This window comes from Pelodiscus sinensis, chromosome 17 (genome assembly GCF_049634645.1).
Source record: "Pelodiscus sinensis isolate JC-2024 chromosome 17, ASM4963464v1, whole genome shotgun sequence".
Classification (NCBI taxonomy): domain Eukaryota; kingdom Metazoa; phylum Chordata; order Testudines; family Trionychidae; genus Pelodiscus; species Pelodiscus sinensis.
The window spans coordinates 40570492-40592813 of record NC_134727.1 but is presented as its reverse complement, the minus strand read 5'-3'; the positions used below and the strand labels follow the sequence as shown (position 1 = coordinate 40592813).

Sequence of the window (22322 nt, the reverse complement as noted above, 5' to 3'; positions counted from 1 at the left end):
AGGAATTCTCAGGCTTGGACGGCATGTGCCCCATGGGGGACCCAGCCGACAGCACTGCCCCAGTATTCACCACACCAAGGGCGTGTCTGGCACGTCCTCCCGCCTGCCCTGCGCAGATAAGGGCAATTGCAGGCTGTCAGCAAGGCTGAGATCCTAGGAGCTGTGAGCGACTATTTCGGATGATGTCATAAAGCAGGCGGGTTCTCCGCACCCTATATATCACGGGGCTCCGTCTGGGGGGTTTACGGAGGGAGCAGAGCACCGAGAGCCCAGTGCAGACCAGACAGCCGCCTCGCCATGAAGATCTCAGGGGCCGTTCTGCTCTTCACTCTGGCCCTTTGCTGCTCCTACTCGGGTGAGTCAGTGAACCCTGTTCTGATACCTCTGCCCCTGGAGGGACAGGGTCGGACTCACGTGGATCTGTATGGGGGTTCCCACCCCCACATCCACCGTGGCTGATTCCAGGAGCAGCCGGTTTATTTCCGAGGCTGCGTCTAGACTGCAGGCTTCTTTCGGCAGAACCGTTTTTCGGAAGAGATCTTCCAAAGAAACGTCTGTCAATACACAGCAGCACATTGAAAAAGCGATGTGCTGTTTCGAAAGAGAGCATCCACGTAGAATGGACACTGTCTCCCGTGTACGCTGTCATTGCTCTGGACGGAAGGGCCACCAGTGCCCCTGTGCTTTTCCCTCTTTCCTCTTCTTTCGAAAGAACTCCCCCTTCCCCGTCCACACGGGCCGGTTTGCGAAAGCCTCTTTTGGGAAAAGGCTCCTTTCGATTTAATTTCAGAAAACACGATTGCAGCGTGGACGTAACTGGAGCTTTTTCAGAAAAACGCTGTAGGGTAGACAGAGCCTGAGATGTCCCTGCACCATCCTGACATGGAGCAGCAGGCTGGTTCCATGAGCTCTGACTGCCCGGACCTGATCCCACGGCTCTGAAGGGCTGTTCCGGGGGTTCCCTCTGGCTGGGAGATCCCTGACTGCCAGTAACTGAGGCAGCTCAGAAGGTTCCCAGCCCCTACAAATCCAATGTCCCTGTGATCCCCTTGGCTGCTCAATTTCTTCTCAGCTACGGTTCTCGCCCAGGAAAAGTTTCTTCTTAGCTCCTGTCCTTAGGTGTTGCTCCATGTGCCGAAGTAATTCAAGTCCATGATCCTTAATTGGCATGACAGGCTCTGCAGTGGTGCCAAGGTAGAAGCAGGAGGGTTTAGATCCTTCCCAGACAGTTACTGCTCTTTTAATTCCACTGCTGGAGACCTTCTGACCCACAGCCGCTTCATGCAGAAAATTCTCCCCTGGGGACACTGGGCAGAGGTTTGTTAAGGAACAGAGACAGATGTTTGGGGTGAAATGTCTCATTACACTTGAGGGATTGCTGATGTCATTTTTGCAAAGGCTTAATTCAGAAGACACTGAAATGAAGGAGACAGGTCGGAGATAGTCCCCTGGGTAATTCTGGCCGCTAGCAGGAGTGTTGTGGGCAAGACGCTTCCTCCCAGGACTTCCTGGGCCGGTTAGGGAGCTGCATGCCGTGTCCTACACAGGGGTGAACGCTTTTCACTGACTTTCCCGCCAGCGTTCCCTTCACTGATTCCGGTCTGTCTGGGTTTTGTTCCAGATGCTGCTGACAACCCTGGTGAGGTAAGTTGATCCCCCCTGTTCGTTAACTGTCTCTGGTGTGAAGCATCCCAGGCACAGTCTCTGGCGTAGAAACAGGCGAGAACTCATGAGTCAAAGCAGGAGCAGAGTCCGACTGAGCAGAGACTGAATCTCAGGCACTGAGCACCTCTGGGAACAGCGACACTGCAACAGAACACCAGTGTCTCCGCTGACTCAGGTCATGGGTCGTGCGCTACAGGGCTAAAGATCGGTGCGAGATGTTTGGGCTCTGGGACCCTCTCGGGTACCACAGCTCGGGTTGAACACGTGTGTTCACCCTGAGAGGGTCCCTGAGCTCAAACATCTTACGTCGATCTTTCGCCCTGTAGCACAAGACCCAGGAGCCTGGGGACTGCAGTGTCTCTTGCACCAGGGAGACGGGCTCAGCTCCTCTTGGCAGCGAGAGGGGATCTGGGCAGTGAGTCCAAAGACCAGCAGAGATGGGGGACAGGGTGACATACCGCGAACTCTCAGGGATAGAGACTGTCCCTTCCCCTGTGTTCAGAGAATGCCCAGCCCCGTCGGGGGGATGGGGGAGGGGGATAGCCAACAATGCAGACAATAACGCGTAGAGCAGTGGTCTCCAACCTTTTTACACCCACGATCACTTTTTAAATGACAGACCAAGCCAAGATCTACCGCCCTCCCCTTCCTTGAATCCCCGCCCCTTCCATGAAGCCCCGCCCTCTCTATTCTCCTCCTCTCCATCACTTGCTATCCCCAATCCTTATACTGCTACTTTTAAAAAAAAATCCCACCATTCCTCACAGCTACTCACCAGTGCTGTTGCTCAGAGTCCAAAGACCAGCAGAGACTGGGGACAGGGTTACATACCGCGAACTCTCAGGCATAGAGACTGTCCCTTCCCTGTGTTCAGAGAATGCCCCACCCTGTGGGGGGGAGAGAGTGGGGGTGTGACGGCGCGTTGGGGTTTTCCCGTCTTCTGCATCCCCATAATGGCACGGACAGACTCCGCCAGCCAGTAGAACAGAGGGAGTTTATTGCTTCTCCAGGATACAGCACAGTAATCTGGTTCCGGGGCAGGCCTAGGATGCCTCAGGCTGTCTCCTCCATGCTCCCAGACAGAAACTAACTCTCTTCCAGCCCTGCCCCCAGCCAGGGGCTGCATTCCACCTTCCTTTGTTTCTCTCCCTGCGGGGGTAGCTGGTCGGACAGGTTGAGAGACCCTTGCCTAGTGACTCATCCTCTGTCCTGCTGGGCCGTGCTGCAGACAGCAGCCAGTGGGGGTCACCCACCGCCCACTGCCCAGCATAGCAACCAGCAAGGTACCCCCCACTACGTCACAAGGGGATAGCCAACAATGCAGACAATAACGCGTAGAGCAATTCTAATGATCTCTGCAGGGTTACTGCAATGAGTACACGGAGCCGCCCGGAGGCTGCCCACGGATACTCGACCCCGTTTGTGGCACTGATGGCAACACGTACAGCAACAAATGCGAGTTTTGTGCTGCAGTCTTGTAAGTAACAGGATAAACGGCCCCTTTTATACAAACTAAAATACAATTGTGATGTCACTCAAGCCCTTTCCTGCACCCATCAGTCTGTATCTCCTAGAGCCTGGGGCAAGTGTCTGAAGAATTGTTGCTGCCAGCCAAAGGGCTCTGCTCATTTGATGTAATGGGGCCGTGGCAGAAGCTTGCTCTGATTGGCCAGAAGGGTTGCAGCACTAAGTTCTGTGTCTCTGTCTTTTCCCTTAGCATGAAGCTTGGGAGTCTTTGCTTTCTCCACGAAGGAAAATGCCAGACACGTGACAGAACTGGGCACTAAGTTGAGGAACTAGAGCTGCTAGTTCCCACTAGTGGATCCACATTCTCCTCTCAGCCTCCATTCCCAGGGCTCCTGACAGCATCGCTGACTCCCCACCTGTCTCTGCAATAAAGGAAACTCAGAGCCATTCCTGCCCTCGGTGGTTTTTCCCCCTCTCAAAGGACAGACTCCGCTCAGCAGGGTATCACAAAAATTCCCTCCAGCTTACAGACCGGCATCGAGGGGAACACACGATGCAACGCCTGGTCACATACACTAAGGGCGTCATTGACTGGCCACCACTGTATCACCTCCTGCCATGGCTTCTCCTACAAAATAACCCAAACTGAGCCCCCAGACACATTCCCTGTGTCCGACTCCTTCCCATTTAGACTTGTTATCAGTGGACCTCATCCTGAGACCATGAGCAGCGCCCCAGGGAAAGGCTGGGAGAACTAGCAGGGTTGTGGTGTTATAGAATCAACAAGCCAAAGCTTGTCTCAGGTCTACCTGTCAGGGTGGGGAATGTAAAGGGCTTCTCCTTCTCCCTCCCTGATACGTGGGGGGCCCTGTGGATTCAGGCTGTGGGCTGCCGCTCTGCCCAGTAAGTTGCCCCCCACATTCCTCCCCAAACTCAGCAACCTGCCAAACGTGTTTGGTCCTCAGCAAACCTCTGGGCTGCCCTGGGGGAGCTGGGCCACCTCTGACCCTGCTGTGAAGTGGTGCCACGTCCCCGTGATACGGGAGAGTCTGGAGCGGGGAGACGTCACAGCCAAGTGCCTGGAGATGGGACAGATGCTTCGAGTGCCTGGGATGGTCGGGAGATTGCTTCTGTGCATGTGTCCCTGTAGCCCACCAGGCCCTGGGAGAGGAACTTTTCCCACTGGGTCAGAGGGCAGCAACTGTGTCTCGCTGCACCCAGCTCAGTCTCTCTTAGGGAGTCAGCTATCCCGGGCTCTGGCTTATGGTCAGGCCAAGCCAACAATGATCCGGTCCCAGGCCATGCTCAGGGTGGGGAGGCAGAGTCCTGAGGTACCAGGCTGCAGAGGCTCATGCCTTAACCGTGAGACCACTGGGACCCACCCCACACCCCTCCCTTCTGCTGATGCCTGAGTCCTGGGGAGGCTGGTGGTGGCTGCCCCGCTGCTCCCTAACCAGGTTTGGGGCGGGGGGGCAGCAAAGAGACTGAGGGGACTGGTCTAGGCCCGGGTTTGGGGACAGGGGGAGAGCAAACACACAGTCCTGAGGGACCAGCCCAAGCCCTGGCTGAGGGCGCAACAGACAGACAGTCCGGAGGTACCAGTCCAGGTGCTGGCTGGGGGCCTGGCAGTACTTCCTAGTGCCTGGGGGTCTGTCTACACTACAAAGTTAATTCGAACTAACAGCCGTTAGTTCGAATTAACTTTCATAGGAGCTACACAGGCGAACCGCTGGTTTGAACTTAAGTCGAACTAGGGAAACCTCATTCTACGAGGACTAATGCCTAGTTCGAATTAAGTAGTTCCAATTAAGGGCTGTGTAGCCACTTAATTCGAACTAGTGGGAGGCTAGCCCTCCCCAGCTTGCCCTGGTGGCCACTCTGGGCACCACCAGGGAAACTCTTCTGCCCCCCTCCCGGCCCCGGAGCCCTTAAAGGGCCACGGTCTGGCTACAGTGCCCGTGCCAGGTGCAAGCCTGCCAGCACCCAGCCACCAGACCCTGCACCTGGCACGGCACGAGCCAGCCACCCGCTGCCACCCAGCCCTCCGCCTCTTCCCAGGACTAGGCTGGCGGCTCCCAGGAGCCTGCCTGGGGCCGTAAGAGGCAGGCGCCTGCCTGGTCTAGTGCAGAGACCGTGGACCTCATCCAGGTTTGGGGGGAGGCCTCCAACGTCCATGATCTCCACACTAGGCACAGGAAAGTGGCCGTCTAGGGCAGGAGAGCTGCCAGCCTGGCCACCAAAGGCCACATGTGAACCCAGGAGCAGGTTTGCATGAAAATCAAGGTGGTCCAGTGAGACCCCTGACCCTGAGCCCTGAGCTTAGAACATAAGAACATAAGAACGGCCGTACTGGGTCAGACTAAAGGTCCATCTAGCCCAGTAGCCTGTCTGCCGACAGCGGCCAACACTAAGTACCCTGGAGGGGATGGACCAAAGACAATGACCAAGCCATTTGTCTCATGCCATCCATCTCCAGCCTTCCACAAATAGAGGCCAGGGACACCATTTCTACCCCCTGGCTAATAGCACTCCATGGACCCAACCTCTATGACTTGATCTCACTTCTCTTTAAACTCTGTTATAGTTCTAGCCTTCACAGCCTCCTGTGGCAAGGAGTTCCACAGGTTGACTATGTGCTTTGTGAAGAAGAACTTTCTGTTATTAGTTTAAAACCTGCTACCCATTCATTTCATTTGGTGTCCTCTAGTCCTTATATTATGGGAACTAATGAAGAACTTTTCTTTATGCACCCTCTCCACACCACTCATGATTTTATGGACCTGTATCATATACCCCCTTAGTCTCCTCTTTTCTAAGCTGAAAAGTCCCAGTCTCTTTAGCCTCTCTTCATATATGACTTGTTCCAAATCCCTGATCATTTTAGTTGCCCTTTTTGGAACCCTTTCCAAGGCCAAAACATCTTTTCTGGGTTGAAGAGATCACATCTGTACACAGTACTGAAGATATGGCGTACCATAGTTTGATACTTTCCCTCCTCCTTCTTCCCCTGGCTTCCCCCCTCAAGCTCCCTCCTCCCAGGTTTCCCCTTCCCCTCTCCCACCCTCTCTCTTCCCCTCTCCCACCTTCTTTTCCCAGTCTCCCCAGTCCCCCGCCCCCAGTTTTGTTAAATAAAGAGAGTTTATATTTTTGAACACGTGTCCTTTATTTTGTACATCAGGAAGGGGGGTTAGGGAGGGGTAAGTGGAAGGAGGTGAGGGAGGAATGGGGCACGAGCCCCCGATGGGGAGGACTGGGCTGGCTCTGCGGGCTCCTCGGGGTGGAAGCTCTCCGGCAGCCCCCCGATTGACCCCCCCTCCGGATGGCAGCCTGCAGCAAGTGCAGCCGGGCTGATGGCCGAGTGCTGTGATGTGCTGAGCCAGGCTGTCCCTCATCGAGTTAGACAAGCGAGCGGGGAACCCTGAGAACTGTCTCTCTGGGGTGGGGGTCGGGTCCCTTTAAGCACAGCCCTCGGCTAGCCTGAGACACCTGTTCCGGCCAGCCTTAACTTCAGTTCAGGGTCCACTCAATGTGGACATGCTAATTCGAATTAGCAAAACGCTCATTTGAACTACTTTTTAGGTCCAGATGCACTAGTTCGAATTAGCTTAGTTCGAATTAACTAATTCAAATTAAGTTAGTTCGAATTAGCGCTTTAGTGTAGACAGACCCTGGGTGACTAATTGTCCCTGCCGGCCAACGGGCTCTAGTACCTGAGCCCAGTGAGGTTTGCGCAGGTGCCTCCTTGCCCAGAAGGCGAGAGCCCTGCACTCGGTGTCTCTCTGCAGTGAGAAGCCCGGCAGCCTTTGCTTTGCGCACAATGGAGAATGCTGAATCCTCGGCGCCCAGCGCGGACAGGAGCTGAGCCCCGTGTGCTGTTCGCTCCCACGAGCAGAGCCCCGCACGGAGCCCGTTCCCGTCCCGCCTCCACGGCCTGGCCCCGGCACCCTCACTGCCCATCCCCCTGCCTGCGCAATAAAGGAAACTCAGCGGAATCCAACGCCTCGGTGGGTTTCCCGCTCTCCTAGAAGGGGCTCTGCTCTCCAGGGTCTCTGCCAGGCCCCGAGCTAGCGACCTGCATGTGCGACCACCGGGCACGTTCCCAGCGTCTGGCTCCCTCTCCGAGTGCTAGCCATGGGCCAAGTCATGGGCAAAGCTGCAGCAAGAGGCCGTGGCCGGGGGAAAAGCCAGGGCGGGTGGGGATGGCACACGGCCAGGGGGGCACAACCTGCACCCGGAGATGGGCGGGGTTGCAGGACTATCTACTTGGGCCAGCCCCTCTGGCCCTGCTGAGGGTGCCCCAGCCAGATAGGAGGTTGGAAAGGGGCCCATGCGGCTCAGGGCCGGTGAGGCCGGGCTGGAGAGCAGAGCTGCCCTGCGGGCTCCTGCCAGAGAGGCTGCACAAAGCTCAGGGGGGAGCTCCGCGAGGCCAAATGCTGCTGCTGTTCCCCCGAGGGCTCAGCCCTACCACCGAGCGGACACTAACCACTAGGCTCTGGGCCCACCGAGGACCCGTTGCAGCTTCCATCCCAGACACAGGTGGGGCTTTGCCTGCTTGTGAGGGCAGAGCTGTGCATGGCTTGTCCTTCGCCTGCCATGGGAGCCCTTGTGCCCACGTGGATCCAGGTGGGGTGCCCTCCCCTCAGCACCAGCAAGCCCTTGTTCCTCCCATCGCCTCCCACTGCCCGGAGGCCCAGGAGCTGCACGCTCTGCCCGTCTCTTCCCAGGGGCCTGTGCTGCACTATTGGCTGGACCCCCTGTAGCTCTCGGACCTTCCCAAACGTGTCCAGCATCACCCAGGCTGGGCTCAAATCTGCCCCCCGAGCGCCCAGTGCAGGGCTGAGTGGCTGGGCTGTCAGGAGGTGAGACCCAAAGCCAAGGGCACCTCCCGAGAGCAGGCTGGCTGGAGAGAAGGGCTGGATCTCACGTCGGGCTGAGCAGGGAACTGGGCACAGCTCCCAGGAGCCACCGGGAGCTGCCGGGTCAGCGCCTCAGCTGAGTCCTGGTGGTTTAATGAGGCGGGGCCATCGCAACGATGCTTTGAAAGTGGGGCAGGTGGGCACAGAGAATCTCCCCTGAGCATGGGGCTCTCCAGGTGCCATGTCAAGACCTGCTCCCCCATCCCTGCAGCTGCCGCAGGGCGCACACCTGGGGAAAGGCAGGATCTGAAGTCCTGGAACCTCCAGACATTGGAAACAGCTTGTCGGGGTCACAGGCCATTGGAATGAGTTTCAGCTGCTCCCAAGCGCCTGCAGACTGAGCCAGGCACCGGCCCCAGGCACAATACGGGCAAGGTCCAGACAACATCCCAGTGACTCATGGCCAGCCCTGCCCCCGCTGCCGGGCCCTGCGGTGGGATCCGGCCAAACGAGGCTGGTACCACTGCAATTGTTCAGGGGCTTTGCTGGGCGGTGCCTGTACCCTGCAGCCTGAGCCGTACGTAGCGCACTCGCAGTCACGACAAACAGGAATTCCCAGGCTTGGGCGGCATGTGCCCCATGGGGGACCCAGCCGACAGCACTGCCCCGATAGTCACCGCACCAAGGGCGTGTCCGGCAAGTCCTCCCGCCTGCCCTGTGCAGATAAGGGCAATTGCAGGCTGTCAGCAAGGCTGAGATCCTAGGAGCTGTGAGCGACTATTTCAGATGAAGTCATAAAGCGGGCGGGTTCTCCGGCACCCTATATATCGCTGGGCTCCGTCTGGGGGTTTACGGAGGGAGCAGAGCACCGAGAGCCCAGTGCAGACCAGACAGCCGCCTCGCCATGACGATCACAGGGGCCGTTCTGCTCTTCGCTCTGGCCCTTTACTGCTCCTTCTCGGGTGAGTCACTGAGCCCTGCTCTGATACCTCTGCCCCTGGAGGGACGGGGTCGGACTCACTTGGATCTGTATGGGGGTTCCCACCCCCACATTCACCGTGGCTGAGTCCAGGAGCAGCCGGTTTATTTCCGAGGCTGCGTCTAGACTGCAGGCTTCTTTCGGAAGAACCGTTTTTCGGAAGAGATCTTCCAAAGAAACGTCTTCCACAGGAAACTTCTGTCCATACACAGCAGCACATTGAAAAAGCGATGTGCTGTTTCGAAAGAGAGCATCCACGCGGAATGGACAGTGTCTCCCATGTACACTGTCACTGCTATGGATGGAAGGGCCACCAGGGCCCCTGTGCTTTTCCCTCTTTCCTCTTCTTTCGAAAGAACTCCCCCTTCCCCGTCCACACGGGCCGGTTTGCGAAAGCCTCTTTTGGGAAAAGGCTCCTTTCGATTTAATTTCAGAAAACACGATTGCAGCGTGGACGTAACTGGAGCTTTTTCAGAAAAACGCTGTAGGGCAGACAGAGCCTGAGATGTCCCTGCACTGTCCTGAGATGGAGCAGCAGGCTGGTTCCATGAGCTCTGACTGCCCGGACCCGATCCCATGGCTCTGAAGGGCTGTTCCGGGGGTTCTCTCTGCCTGGGAGATCCCTGACTGCCAGTAACTGAGACAGCTCAGAAGGTTCCCAGCTCCTACAAATCCAATGTCCCTGTGATCCCCTTGGCTGCTCAATTTCTTCTAAGCTACGGTTCTCGCCCAGGAAAAGTTTCTTCTTAGCTCCTGTCCTTAGGTGTTGCTCCATGTGCCGAAGTAATTCAAGTCCATGATCCTTAATTGGCATGACAGGCTCTGCAGTGGTGCCAAGGTAGAAGCAGGAGGGTTTAGATCCTTCCCAGACAGTTACTGCTCTTTTAATTCCACTGCTGGAGACCTTCTGACCCACAGCCGCTTCATGCAGAAAATTCTCCCCTGGGGACACTGGGCAGAGGTTTGTTAAGGAACAGAGACAGATGTTTGGGGTGAAATGTCTCATTACACTTGAGTGATTGCTGATGTCATTTTTGCAAAGGCTTAATTCAGAAGACACTGAAATGAAGGAGACAGGTCGGAGCCAGTCCCCTGGGTAATTCTGGCCGCTAGCAGGAGTGTTGTGGGCAAGACACTTCCTCCCAGGACTTCCTGGGCCGGTTAGGGAGCTGCATGCCGTGTCCTACACAGGGGTGAACGCTTTTCACTGACTTTCCCGCCAACGTTCCCTTCACTGATTCCGGTCTGTCTGGGTTTTGTTCCAGATGCTGATGGCCACCATCATTTGGTAAGTCGATCCCCCCTGTTCGTTAACTGTCTCCTGTGTGAAGCTGCCCGTGCACGGTCTCTGGCTTAGAAACAGGCGAGAACTCATGAGTCAAAGCAGGAGCAGAGTCTGCCTGGTGCCCGACTGAGCAGAGACTGAATCTGAGGCACTGAGCACGGCTGGGAACAGCAACACTGCAAGGAAAGACCAGTGGGTCACCTGACTCTGGCTAGCGGGTCTTGTGTACAGGGCTAAAGATCAGTGCGAGAGGTTTGGGCTCTGGGACCCTCTCGGGTACCACGGCTCAGGATGAATGCACATGTCTACATGGCAGTGAGTAGACACAAACCACGTGGTGTGAGGAGGGGATTCCATGCGCTGTTGCAGAGGGCACTCGAGGATGGGATGGTAGGACGAGCAGGGGGGACTCTGAGACAGAACGGAGGAGTCCCACAAATGTGCGATGGTTTTTTGTCTGAGCATCACCTGTTAGCGGACATGGCCCCTCGCGCACACAGCGTGTGATTTCTACCCTCTGCGTGCCCCCTTCCCGTCAAACGAACGAGTCGGCTCTTATCACAAACTCTGAAAGGGAATCCTCTGAACTGTCATTCATGTTAAAATTCGACACTTGCCAACAAGGACTTAACAAGAATTTGAACTATCTCACCCATTACCAAGACAGTTTCCCCAATTATCACCTGTAATACCATTAACTCACAAACATCCCACTCTCCCTACCTTTAATATCATCAATTCACAGACACTTACCTTCCTTCCTCCCCCCCCCCCCCCGCATCCCCCTTCTGTTCTGCAAAGTGATTTGTCCTTTTCATATTTGTTCATTTTTTTAATTGTATCCTTTGGTATATATGGTTGTGACTACTTTCTTCCACTATTTGATCTGAGGAAGTGGGTCTGGCCCACGAAAGCTCATCATCTAATAAACCATCTTGTTAGTCTTTAAAGTGCTACATTGTCCTGCATTTTCCTTCAACTACCCCAGACTAACACGGCTACATTTCTATCACTATTCCCCAGACTAGAGGCTCAGATCCTCCTGGCAGCAAGTAGGGAACTGGGAAGTCAGTTGGAAGATCAGCAGGGACAAGGATAGTATGAGATCATGCGAACTCCTCGGGGCAGGATCTTTCTCTTCCCCTGCGTGCTCAGCCCTGTGATGGAGTGGAGGGCGGGGCTAGGGCTCTACTGCAGTGCAGACAGTAACACTAAGAGTAATACCGTTGTTCTCCGCAGGGTTTCTGCACGGAGTACAGCACACGACCAATAGTGTGCAGCGATCACTTCAATCCCATCTGTGGCAGTGATGACAAAACATACCTCAACAAATGCACCTTTTGCCTTGCAGCCTAGTGAGTAACAGAATAAACAGCCCATTTACACAACTAACATGCAACTGTGATGGAAGCCAAGCCCCTGCCAGCTCCCCTTGCTCTGTACCTCCTAGAGCCTGGGGCAAGCGTCTGAAGAATTGTTCCTGCCAGCCAAAGGGCTCTGCTCATTTGATGTAATGGGGCCGTGACAGAAGCTTGCTCCGACTGGCCAGGGGTTGCAGCACTAAGTTCTGTGTCTCTGTCTCTCCCCCTAGTGAACAGCGTGGGAGTCTTTGCTTTCAGCACTACGGAAAATGCAAGCGGACTCCCAGAACTGGGCACAAAGTTGAAGAACTGTAGCTGCCAGTTCCCACTAGCAGAACTGAGCACGGAGCCACATTTGTGTGTCAGCCTCCATTCCCAGGGCTCCTGACAGCATCGCTGACTCCCCACCTGTCTCTGCAATAAAGGAAACTCAGAGCCATTCCTGCCCTCGGTGGTTTTTCCCCCTCTCAAAGGACAGACTCCGCTCAGCAGGGTATCACAAAAATTCCCTCCAGCTTACAGACCGGTGTCAAGGGGAACACACGATGCAACGCCTGGTCACATACACTAAGGGCGTCATTGACTGGCCATCGCTGTATCACCTCCTGCCGTGGCTCTTCCTACAAAATAACCCAAAAGCAGCCTCCAGATATATTCTCTATATCTGAGTCCTTCCCATTTGGAGTGCTACCAAGGGATCAAATCATGAGACCATGAGCAGCGCCCCAGGGAAAGGCTGGGAGAACTAGCAGGGGTGCGGTGTTATAGAATCAAGAACCCAAACCAGGGCACAGGGCTACCTGTCAGGGTGGGAAATATAAAGGGCTTCTCCTTCTCCCACCCTGCTGTGTGTGGCCCTGAGGAGTCAGGCTGTGGGCTGTATCTCTGACTAATTCCCCCACATTCCTCCCAGAACCCAGCAACCTGCTAAATGTGTTTGGTCCTCAGCACACCTCTGGGCTGCCCTGGGGGAGCTGGGCCCATCTCTGACCCTGCTGTGAAGTGGTGCCACCTCCCAGTGGTACGGGAGAGTCTGGGAGCGGGGAGATGTCACGGGAAGTGCCTGGAGATGGGCCAGACGCTCCGAGTGCCTGGGATGGTCGGGAGGTTCCTGCTGTAAGTGTGTCCCATCTCTCTGTGACCGAGGGACTGTGCTCTGACTCCACGGCAGAGAGTTACCGAGCTCTCTCCAGGAAATCAACTCACGGGGGGGTAATTACTGCAAATTCCTGGCAGCCCAACACTCCAGAGCAGAGACACTAAAAATAAAAAGTTCTCACCAATAATCCCCATATTGATTGTCACCTCAGGACAAGGTGCAGATAGAAAGTTTCTCGACACCTTAAATGACTGTTTCCTGGAGCAACTAGTCTTAGAACACACAAGAGGAGAGAGAATTCTTGAATTGGTTCTAAGTGGAGCAGGATCTGGTCCAAGAGGTATATAGAGCTGGGCCACTTGGCAATAGTGACCATAAGATCATTAGATTTAACATCCCCGTGGTGAGGAACATACTACAGCAGCCCAACGCGCTTATATTGTATTGCAGGAAGGGGGACTATGCAGGGAAGAGGAAGTCAGTGAAACAGAGATTAAAAGGCACAGTGCCAAAAGTGAAATCCCTGCAAGCTGTGTGGAAACTTTGTAAAGACGCTATAGCTTAAAGTGTTATAAAAGTTATAAAGTATCAGAGGGGGAGCCGTGTTAGTCTGGGTCTGCAAATGCGACAAGGAGTCCTCTAGCACCTTATAGACTAACAGATGGATTGGAGCATAAGCTTTCATGGGCTAAGAGGTCTGACGAAGTGGATCTTTGCCCACAAAAGCTTATGCTCCAATACAAAAGCCATAAAGAGGCTCAGCTGGAATGTGTACCCCTAATTTAAAAAGAAAACAGTAAGGCTGTGTCTAGACTGGCCAGTTTTTCCAGAAAATCAGCAGCTTTTCCGGAAAAAGACTTGCCAGCTGTCTACACTGGCCACTTGAATTGCCACAAAAGCACTGACTTCTTACTGTAAGAAATCAGTGCTTTTTGCGGAAATACTATGCTGCTCCCATTTGGGCAAAAGTCTTTTTCCAAAAGACATTTGCGCGAAAGGGCCAGTGTAGACAGCTAAGATTTCTTTTCCGCAAAAAAGCCCCATTGCAAAAATGGCGATCGGGTCTTTTTCATGGAAAAGCGCATCTAGATTGGCCACGGATGCTGTTCTGCAAAGAGTGCTTTTGCAGAAAAGCATCCTGCCAATCTAGACGCTCTTTTCCAAAAATGCTTTTAACAGAAAACTTTTCCGTTAAAAGCATTTCCAGAAAATCATGCCAGTGTAGACTTAACCTAAGAGAAGCAAACAACAAACTAAAAAAGCAGTGAAAGCTAAAAAAGAATTTGAACAACTAGCAAAAATCTGAAAAAGTAAAAGCTAATTTTTTAAACTACATCAGAAGCAGGAAGCCTGTTAAACAACCAGCGTGGGCACTGGCTGATCAAGGTGCTAAAGGAGCACCCAAAGACAATAAAGCCATTGTGGGGAAACTCAGTGAATTCTTTGCCTTGGTCTTCACAGCTGAGGTGGGGGAGATTGAGTGGGGGGGGGGGGCAAATCTGAGCAACTGTCCCAGACTGAGGTGTCATTAGGCCCTTTACAACCTTGCACCATGTGACGTAGTGGGGGTACTTGCTGGGCTGTGGTGACCCCTGCTGTCTGGAGCAAGACCCAGCAGGGAAAACCTCACTAGGCAGAGGTAAGGACAAACTGGTTGAACCAGTGGCCAGACACCCCCCATGGAGAGGAACAAAGGAAGGTGAATGCGGCCCTGGCTGGGGGGCAGGGCTGGAAGTGGGTTAGTTGGTTGGTGGCTGTCTGTGAGGATGGATGAGACAGCCTAGGGAGAGGAGCTGGAGTTTTAGGGGCCCAGTCTCCCCCATCTCAAGGGGGCCTGAGGCCTCCTAGCCCAGTTCCTGTAACCAGATTACATCTGTGCTGCGCTGTGCTGGAGGAGCAATAAACCACCCTCAATTCCACTGGCTGGTACAGTCTGTTTGTGCCATTTCGGGGTGCAGGAGACGGGGAACCCCCAACGTGCCGTCACACTGGTGTCAGAAGTGGGATGCACTGCACCCCGTGGATGAAGCCTCCAGCGGCGAGCGACAAGGCGCAGTAGAAGCAAGAGCCCTGGAGCCAGGCGTGCTGGAGACAGAGCGAAGCGGTTCCTGGGAATCGTGGGGCGCTGCAGCACTAGACTGGTGAGTCTGCACCAAGGGGACCAGCGGGCAGATGGCCTACGCCCGACTCTTGAAGGCAGAGCTGGTGGGGCTGTGCAGAGAGAGGGGCTTGCCTGTGCGGAAAGCAACCAAGGCCCAGCTGATTACCCAGCTGGAAGAGAATGACCAGCCACGGGGCCAGGATCTTGTCCCCAGGGGAAGCAGCCAGACCCCACCTGAGAGTGTGTCAGGCTCAGAGAGGGGGAGGAGCGCTGGAACCCACCGGAGAGATGAGACAGCGTCTCCCGGGAGGCCTGCAAGCCGTAGCCCATCTAGGGCAGGGGCCAGCCCAGCGGAGCTGCGGGGGCTGGAGATCCAGCTGCGGATGAAGGAATTGGAAGTAGAGGACCGAGAGAAGGAGCGCCAAGATCGAGAGAGGCAGCGACAGCATGAGCTGGCCATGGCAGAGCGGAGAACCTGCGGGGCCCCGGCTGCGCCAAGAGTGGATGGGCCCCAGAGTCCCGGGGATGCCAGGTGCTTGGAGAGGCTCACGGTGGCCCAATTGAAGGACATGGGCGACATAGACGGGTTCCTCAGCTCCTTTGAGAGGGCCTGTGGGCTGCAACAGGTCCCCCCAGCTGACTGGCTGCAGGAGCTCATCCCCGCACTGAACCAGGAGGCGGCCGGAGTGCTCAGTCAGCTGGAGGACCTACAGCCAGGGGATTACAACCGAGTCAAGGAGGCCCTGCTGCACAAGTTCGGGCTGACCCCCGAGCTGTACAGGAAGAAGTTCCGGGGGGTACAGAAAGGGCCACGGGAGACCTATGTGGATCTGGCCTCCCGCCTGGCGCAATACTGCCGCAAGTGGGTCTCGGGAGTCGGAGCCCAGACCGCAGAGGAGCTGCTCAAGCTGGTCATGATGGAGCAGTTCTATGAAGCGTGCCCACCCAAACTGAGGCTGTGGCTCAAGGACCGGAGACCAGAGAACCCCCAGGAGGCTGGGAGACTGGCGGATGAGTTCATGGAGAGCCGGTCCGGGGGTGAACGGGAGTCCCGGAGAGAAAGAGAATCGCGCAGAGACCGGTTCTCGGCGGAGCAACGGAGAGAGACACCTCCGAGGCGAGCCCCAGGGACCAGGACCAGTCATCGATACCCCAGAAAACCAGCCAGGGCCTGGGCAGAGCCGACCCGAATGGGCCCACAGAACCTAACTTGCCATCGCTGTGGGCAACGGGGCCACAAGAGGGCTCAATGCACCAGGCGCAAGAACAGGTCCCATGACCTGGGACGTTCCAGGGTTAACTGGCTGGGGCGGGAGGAAGGGCAGGCTGCCCCAGTGGCAGGGGCTGGCCGGCAAACCTCCGCTCGGGGAGGGGGGAAGGATGCTCAGTGCACCTCCCCTGGGAGGTCTGACCCTCGGGAGACAGATTTCTCCGTGCACCGGGTGGGGGCGGGGCGGCCCCTACGGAAGGACTGCCTCGTACCCCTGGAGGTGGATGGCAGGAAGGTGACGGGTTTCTGGGACACGGGGGTGGAGGTGACGCTGGCCCGGCCCGACATAGTGGCCCCAGACCGTATGCTACCCGACACTCAGCTGACACTGAGGGGCATAGGCGGCACCCCCTTTAAGGTACCCGTAGCCAGGGTGCATCTGAAATGGGAGGCCAAGGAGGGCCCCAAGGAAGTGGGGGTGCACCCGCACTTGCCCACCGACGTGCTAATGGGGAGTGACCTAGAGGAGTGGCCAGACGGACCCCACAGGACGCTGGTTACCACCCGTAGCCAGAGCAAGCGAGGGGCTTGCGGCCCGGAACTCGAGGAGGTTCCCCAACAGGGGGCCCAGGGCCCCGTCCCAGCAGACCTAGAGTTGGACCTAGGCAGTGGGGGGAACCACGGCCCTGTCCCAGCCCCAGCCGCTGAATTCCAGGCGGAGGTGCGAGCGGATCCCTCCCTGCAGGCCCTGAGGGACCGGGCTGACCTGGGTGCCGCTCAACCCCTAGGAGGAGATTGCCAGGAGAAGTTCCGGTGGGAGAGGGGATTTCTGTACCGGGAATGGCTTTCCCCCGGGACGGTAGGCAAGTGGGGGCTCCAGCGGCAGCTGGTGGTTCCCCAAAGGTATCGCCGCAAGCTGCTACACCTGGCCCATGACATCCCGTTCTCGGGACACCAGGGGATCCGGCGCACGCGGCTGAGGCTGCTCCAAAACTTCTATTGGCCGGGGATGTTTGCAGCTGTCCAGCGGTACTGCCGGTCCTGCGACTCCTGCCAACGAGTGGGGAAGGCCCAAGACAGGAAGAAAGCTGCATTGAGACCCCTGCCCATCATAGAGGAGCCTTTCCAGAAGGTGGCGATGGATATTGTGGGGCCCTTCAACAGAGCGACCCAGACAGGGAAGAAATACATCCTGGTGGTGGTGGACTTCGCCACCCGCTACCCCGAGGCCGTGGCCCTGCCCTCCATCGAGGCAGACACGGTGGCAGATGCCCTGCTGACCATTTTCAGCAGGGTGGGGTTTCCCCAGGAGGTTCTCACGGACCAGGGATCCAACTTCATGTCGGCCCTGCTCCGGTGCTTGTGGGAGAAGAGTGGGGTGCAACACACCTGGGCCTCGGCGTATCACCCCCAGACCAACGGGTTGGTGGAGAGGTTCAATGGGACTCTGAAGCAGATGCTACGGACCTTTATGCACAAACACCCGCAGGACTGGGACAAGTACCTACCCCACCTGCTGTTTGCGTACAGGGAAGTGCCCCAGGAGTCCACGGGGTTCTCGCCGTTCGAGCTGTTATATGGGAGGCGAGTGAGGGGCCCCCTGGACTTATTGAAAGACGAGTGGGAGGGGAAGGTCTCCCCGGAGGGTGAGCCGGTCGTGGAATACGTCCTGACATTCCGGGAAAGACTTGCCGAGCTCATGGGCCTGGCCAGAGAGAACCTGAGCAGGGCCCAGAGGAAGCAGAAGGTCTGGTACGACCGCAATGCACGGGCCCGCGCCTACGCTACCGGGGACCAGGTGATGGTCCTGATCCCCGTGCGGAAGAACAAGCTGCAAGCCGCCTGGGACGGCCCCTTCAAGGTGGTTAAGCAGCTGAACGAGGTGAACTACGTGGTGGAGCTGACGGGCCGGACGCGCGGCCAGCGGGTATATCATGTTAACATGATGAAGCCGTACTGGGACAGGGAGAACTTGGTGCTGGCCGTGTGTAAGCCCTGGGAGGAGCAGGGGGAGGATCCCCTGGTGGGCCTGTTCCCTGGGACCGGAGAGGACTCTTCGCTGGAGTCAATTTCCCTCTCGGACCAGCTCACCCCGGCCCAGCAGGCCGAGATCCGGGAGGTGCTGCGCTCCCACCAGCAGCTGTTCTCCAACAAGCCGGGTCTCACCAACCTGGCTGTCCACCGGGTGCAGACGGGCACTCACCCCCCGGTGCGCTGCTCCCCATTCAGGGTCACAGGGAAAACAGCCCAGGACCTGGAGAGAGAGGTCCAGGACATGTTGGCCCTGGGGGTGATCCAGCCGTCCTCCAGCCCCTGGGCCTCTCCCGTGGTGCTGGTTCCCAAGAAGGACGGGTCGATCCGGTTCTGCGTGGACTACCGGAAGCTCAACGCCATCACGGTGTCCGACGCCTACCCGATGCCAAGGCCCGATGAGCTCCTGGACAAGCTGGGGGGAGCTCGCTATCTCACCACCCTGGACCTAACCAAGTGCTACTGGCAGGTGCCGCTAGACCAGGAGGCCAGACTGAAATCGGCTTTCATCACGCCACTGGGGCTCTATGAGTTCCTGGTCCTACCCTTTGGCCTCAAAGGGGCGCCGGCCACCTTCCAGCGCCTGGTGGACCAGCTGCTGAGGGGAATGGAGAACTGTGCCCTAGCGTACATCGATGACATCTGCGTCTTCAGCCAGTCCTGGGAGGACCACGTGGCCCAGGTCAGCCAGGTACTGGATCGGCTGAGGGAGGCTGGGCTGACCGTAAAGGCTGGGAAGTGCAAGGTTGGAATGGCCGAAGTGTCCTACCTGGGCCATAAGGTGGGGAGCGGCTGCTTGAAGCCAGAGCCGGCCAAAGTGGAGGCCATCGGGGACTGGCCTGTGCCCCAGACCAAGAAGCAGGTCCAGGCTTTCATTGGGATGGCGGGGTACTACCGGAGGTTTGTGCCCAACTTCAGCTCCATCGCTGCCCCGATCACAGAGCTGTGCAGGAAGGGGAGGCCCGACAGGGTGGTCTGGACGGAGCAGTGCCAGAGGGCTCTCTGTGCACTGAAGGGAGCCCTGGCCAAGGCCCCAGTGCTGGTAAACCCAGACTTCGACAAGCCCTTTATCGTGTTCACTGACGCCTCGGACACTGGGCTGGGGGCGGTGCTGATGCAGGCGGACGAGAAAGGGGATCGTCACCCCATCGTGTACCTGAGCAGGAAGCTGCTGCCCCGGGAGCGGAGCTACGCGACCGTAGAGAGGGAATGCCTGGCCATGGTGTGGGCCCTGCAAAAGCTGCAGCCGTACCTGTTTGGCCGGCGTTTCACGGTGTTCACCGACCACTGCCCCCTGACCTGGCTACACCAGATGAAAGGGACGAACGCCAAGCTGCTGCGGTGGAGCCTGCTCCTGCAGGACTATGACATGGAAGTGATCCACGTCAAGGGGAGCGCCAACATCATCGCCGACGCGCTGTCCCGTAGCGAGGGGCCCGAACTTCCCCAGGTCACGAGCGGAGTGACCCTGCTCAGTTCGCTCTCGGAGGGGGGAGAACTGTGACGTAGTGGGGGTACTTGCTGGGCTGTGGTGACCTCTGCTGTCTGGAGCAAGACCCAGCAGGGAAAACCTCACTAGGCAGAGGTAAGGACAAACTGGTTGAACCAGTGGCCAGACACCCCCCATGGAGAGGAACAAAGGAAGGTGAATGCGGCCCTGGCTGGGGGGCAGGGCTGGAAGTGGGTTAGTTGGTTGGTGGCTGTCTGTGAGGATGGATGAGACAGTCTAGGGAGAGGAGCTGGAGTTTTAGGGGCCCAGTCTCCCCCATCTCAAGGGGGCCTGAGGCCTCCTAGCCCAGTTCCTGTAACCAGATTACATCTGTGCTGCGCTGTGCTGGAGGAGCAATAAACCACCCTCAATTCCACTGGCTGGTACAGTCTGTTTGTGCCATTTCGGGGTGCAGGAGACGGGGAACCCCCAACGTGCCGTCACACACCATTCCAGGATTTGTCCATTTTTAAGGCCAGAAGGAACCATCACGAGTCTCTCCTCTGACTTCCTGCATAGCCCAGACCCCAGGATTTCTCTGAATTCATCCCTGCTTCAACCCCCACCAAGCTTTCAGAAAGCCAGGTCATCTGGTTTTAAAGACTCCCCCAATGGATAACCCACCACCACCCCTATTCAATTCTCCCAGTGGTTAAGTGTCCTCCCGGTGAAACATTCTCTCTGCCATGAACCATCTAGCAACACCCTAGGAGGGGGCTGAGCACAATCAGAGGAAGTCACCCCAATCCTCCCTGCTGCTTGGTGAATTTTCACCAGAGGATCCTATGAGCCTCCCTGAGCAGAGCACTAGCAAACATGGTGCATGCCCATGGCACACACCCCCAATCACAGAACCATCCACCCCCCTGCTTCCAATAGAGGGTGCCGCTCTGCTCCCTCTTATGGTGTGCTGGGGCAGATGAGTTCATTCCCTGCACCTGGCCTGGACTAGTGACCCAGCCCTTGGGGCATCACCTGTGGCTCTTTCGCTAGCCAGAGTTAGCATGCAAAGGGTTATCTCTGTCCTTCTGCTCAGCCCATACAGCCCTCCTGTGTGGGGTAGTGTGGCACACTGCTGCCTCCAAAGCAGTTGGTGTAGGTTCAATTCCCAGCTAGTGCACTGTTGTGGTCTTTAAGGGTGTTACAAGGAGGAACATGATATTACAAGCAGCAATAGGCTTAAATCCCTGCAAGGGGGCTACATCTACACCAGCATGATTTTCCAGAAATGCTTTTAACAGAAAAGTTTTCCCTTAAAAGCATTTTCGGAAAAGCGCATCTAGATTGGCAGGATGCTTTTCTTCAAAAGCACTTTTTGCGGAAAAGCGTCCACGGCCAATCTAGACACGGTTTTCCGCAAAAAAGCCCCGATCGCCTTTTTCACAATCGGGGCTTTTTTGCAGAAAACAGTCCTGTGCTGTCTACACTGGCCCTTTCGCACTAAAGTCTTTCGGAAAAAGACTTTTGCCCGAACGGGAGCAGCATAGTTTTTCCGGAAAAGCACTGATGATTTTACATGAGATCGTCAGTGCTTTTCCGGAATTTCAAGCAGCCAGTGTAGACAGCTGGCAAGTTTTTCCAGAAAAGTGGCTGATTTAGAAACAGAAGGTTACAGGCTCCCCAGCCAATTGGTGCAACTTGCATTATTCACTCCAATCGGCCTGGGAATCTCGCACAGCCCAGTGCCACTGACCTGTGCTGGCGGGGTGGAGAGCAGGAAAGATGTTCCCCAAAGCCCCCCGGCAGACGGCAGAGATCCAGGCCCAGCCAGGCGAAGAGCGCTGCTTGTCACTCATGTTTCCCCAGGAAGAAAAGTGGCTGTTTATTTACCTCTTTTAATTTAGCCTCAGAGAATTCTGTCTACACAAAAAGGGCTCTGATGGGCAGCGCAAAGCACAGACAGACGTGAGGGATCTCTTCCACCAGGTCGGAGGAGCTCCCATGTGCCATTGCCTAGTTACCAACTGTGGTTAAATCAGCATCTGTATCAAATGACTGGAGAGTAGCGAATGTGACGCTGGTTTTCCAAAAGGGATCCCGAGATGATGCTTCGGGGTCCGTGGGTGGCCACTCCAACCCCGTCCACCCGGATCAGTCTCGGGGGAATTAACACCCAAACAGACGGTCCAGGGTTCCCGCGCCCTGACCTCAGGGTGGGTGGGCAAACGGTAAATAATGACAAGGGAGCCCTGGGTTTGGGCAGGCCAGGAATGATGGCGGAGGCCTGGCCCTGGATCAGGTGGGGCTTCAGGAAAACAGTTTGTAAACAACCTCTGCAAGTAGGTCTCCTTGTTCAGGAGAGCGGCAGGCGGCTTTCTGGCAACGGCGAGAGGGGGACGTTACCACGCAAGCGGGAAAGGCAGGATCTGAAGTCCTGGAACCTCCAGATTTTCAAAACAGCTTGTCGGGGTCACAGGCCATTGGAATGAGTTTCAGCTGCTCTCAAGCGCCTGCAGACTGAGCCAGGCACCGGCCCCAGGCACAATACGGGCAAGGTCCGGACAACATCCCAGTGACTCGTGGCCAGCCCTGCCCCCGCTGCTGGGCCCTGTGGCATGATCCGGCCAAACAAGGCTGGTACCACTGCAATTGTTCAGGGGCTTTGCTGGGCAGCACCTTCAACCTGCAGCATGAGCCGTTTGTTGCGCACTCACAGTCACAACAAACAGGAACACCCAGGCTTGGACGGCATGTGCCCCATGGGGGACCCAGCCCACAGCACTGCCCCAGTATTCACTACACCTAGGGTGTGCCTGGCACGTCCTCCCACCTGCTCTGG

General features: G+C 56.5%; 2 protein-coding genes across 3 annotated transcripts in view; both read left to right on the top strand.

The window, feature by feature from the left end:
- The window catches only part of LOC102444914 (ovomucoid-like), a 46362-nt gene that overhangs the window by 16780 nt on the left and 7260 nt on the right, over nucleotides 1-22322 (top strand). The window lies entirely within an intron of this gene.
- LOC102460862 (ovomucoid-like) lies at nucleotides 181-12052 on the top strand. Of its 2 annotated transcripts, none has more exons than XM_075900657.1 (4): nucleotides 181-355; nucleotides 10233-10255; nucleotides 11492-11607; nucleotides 11844-12052. In XM_075900657.1, the coding sequence occupies exons 1-4, from the start codon at nucleotides 298-300 to the stop codon at nucleotides 11926-11928; spliced, it is 282 nt and encodes a 93-aa protein (XP_075756772.1). In that variant the 5' UTR covers nucleotides 181-297; the 3' UTR covers nucleotides 11929-12052. The 2 variants fall into 2 exon arrangements, with proteins under 2 accessions (XP_075756772.1, XP_075756771.1); XM_075900656.1 differs by lacking the exon at nucleotides 181-355 and adding an exon at nucleotides 8775-8950.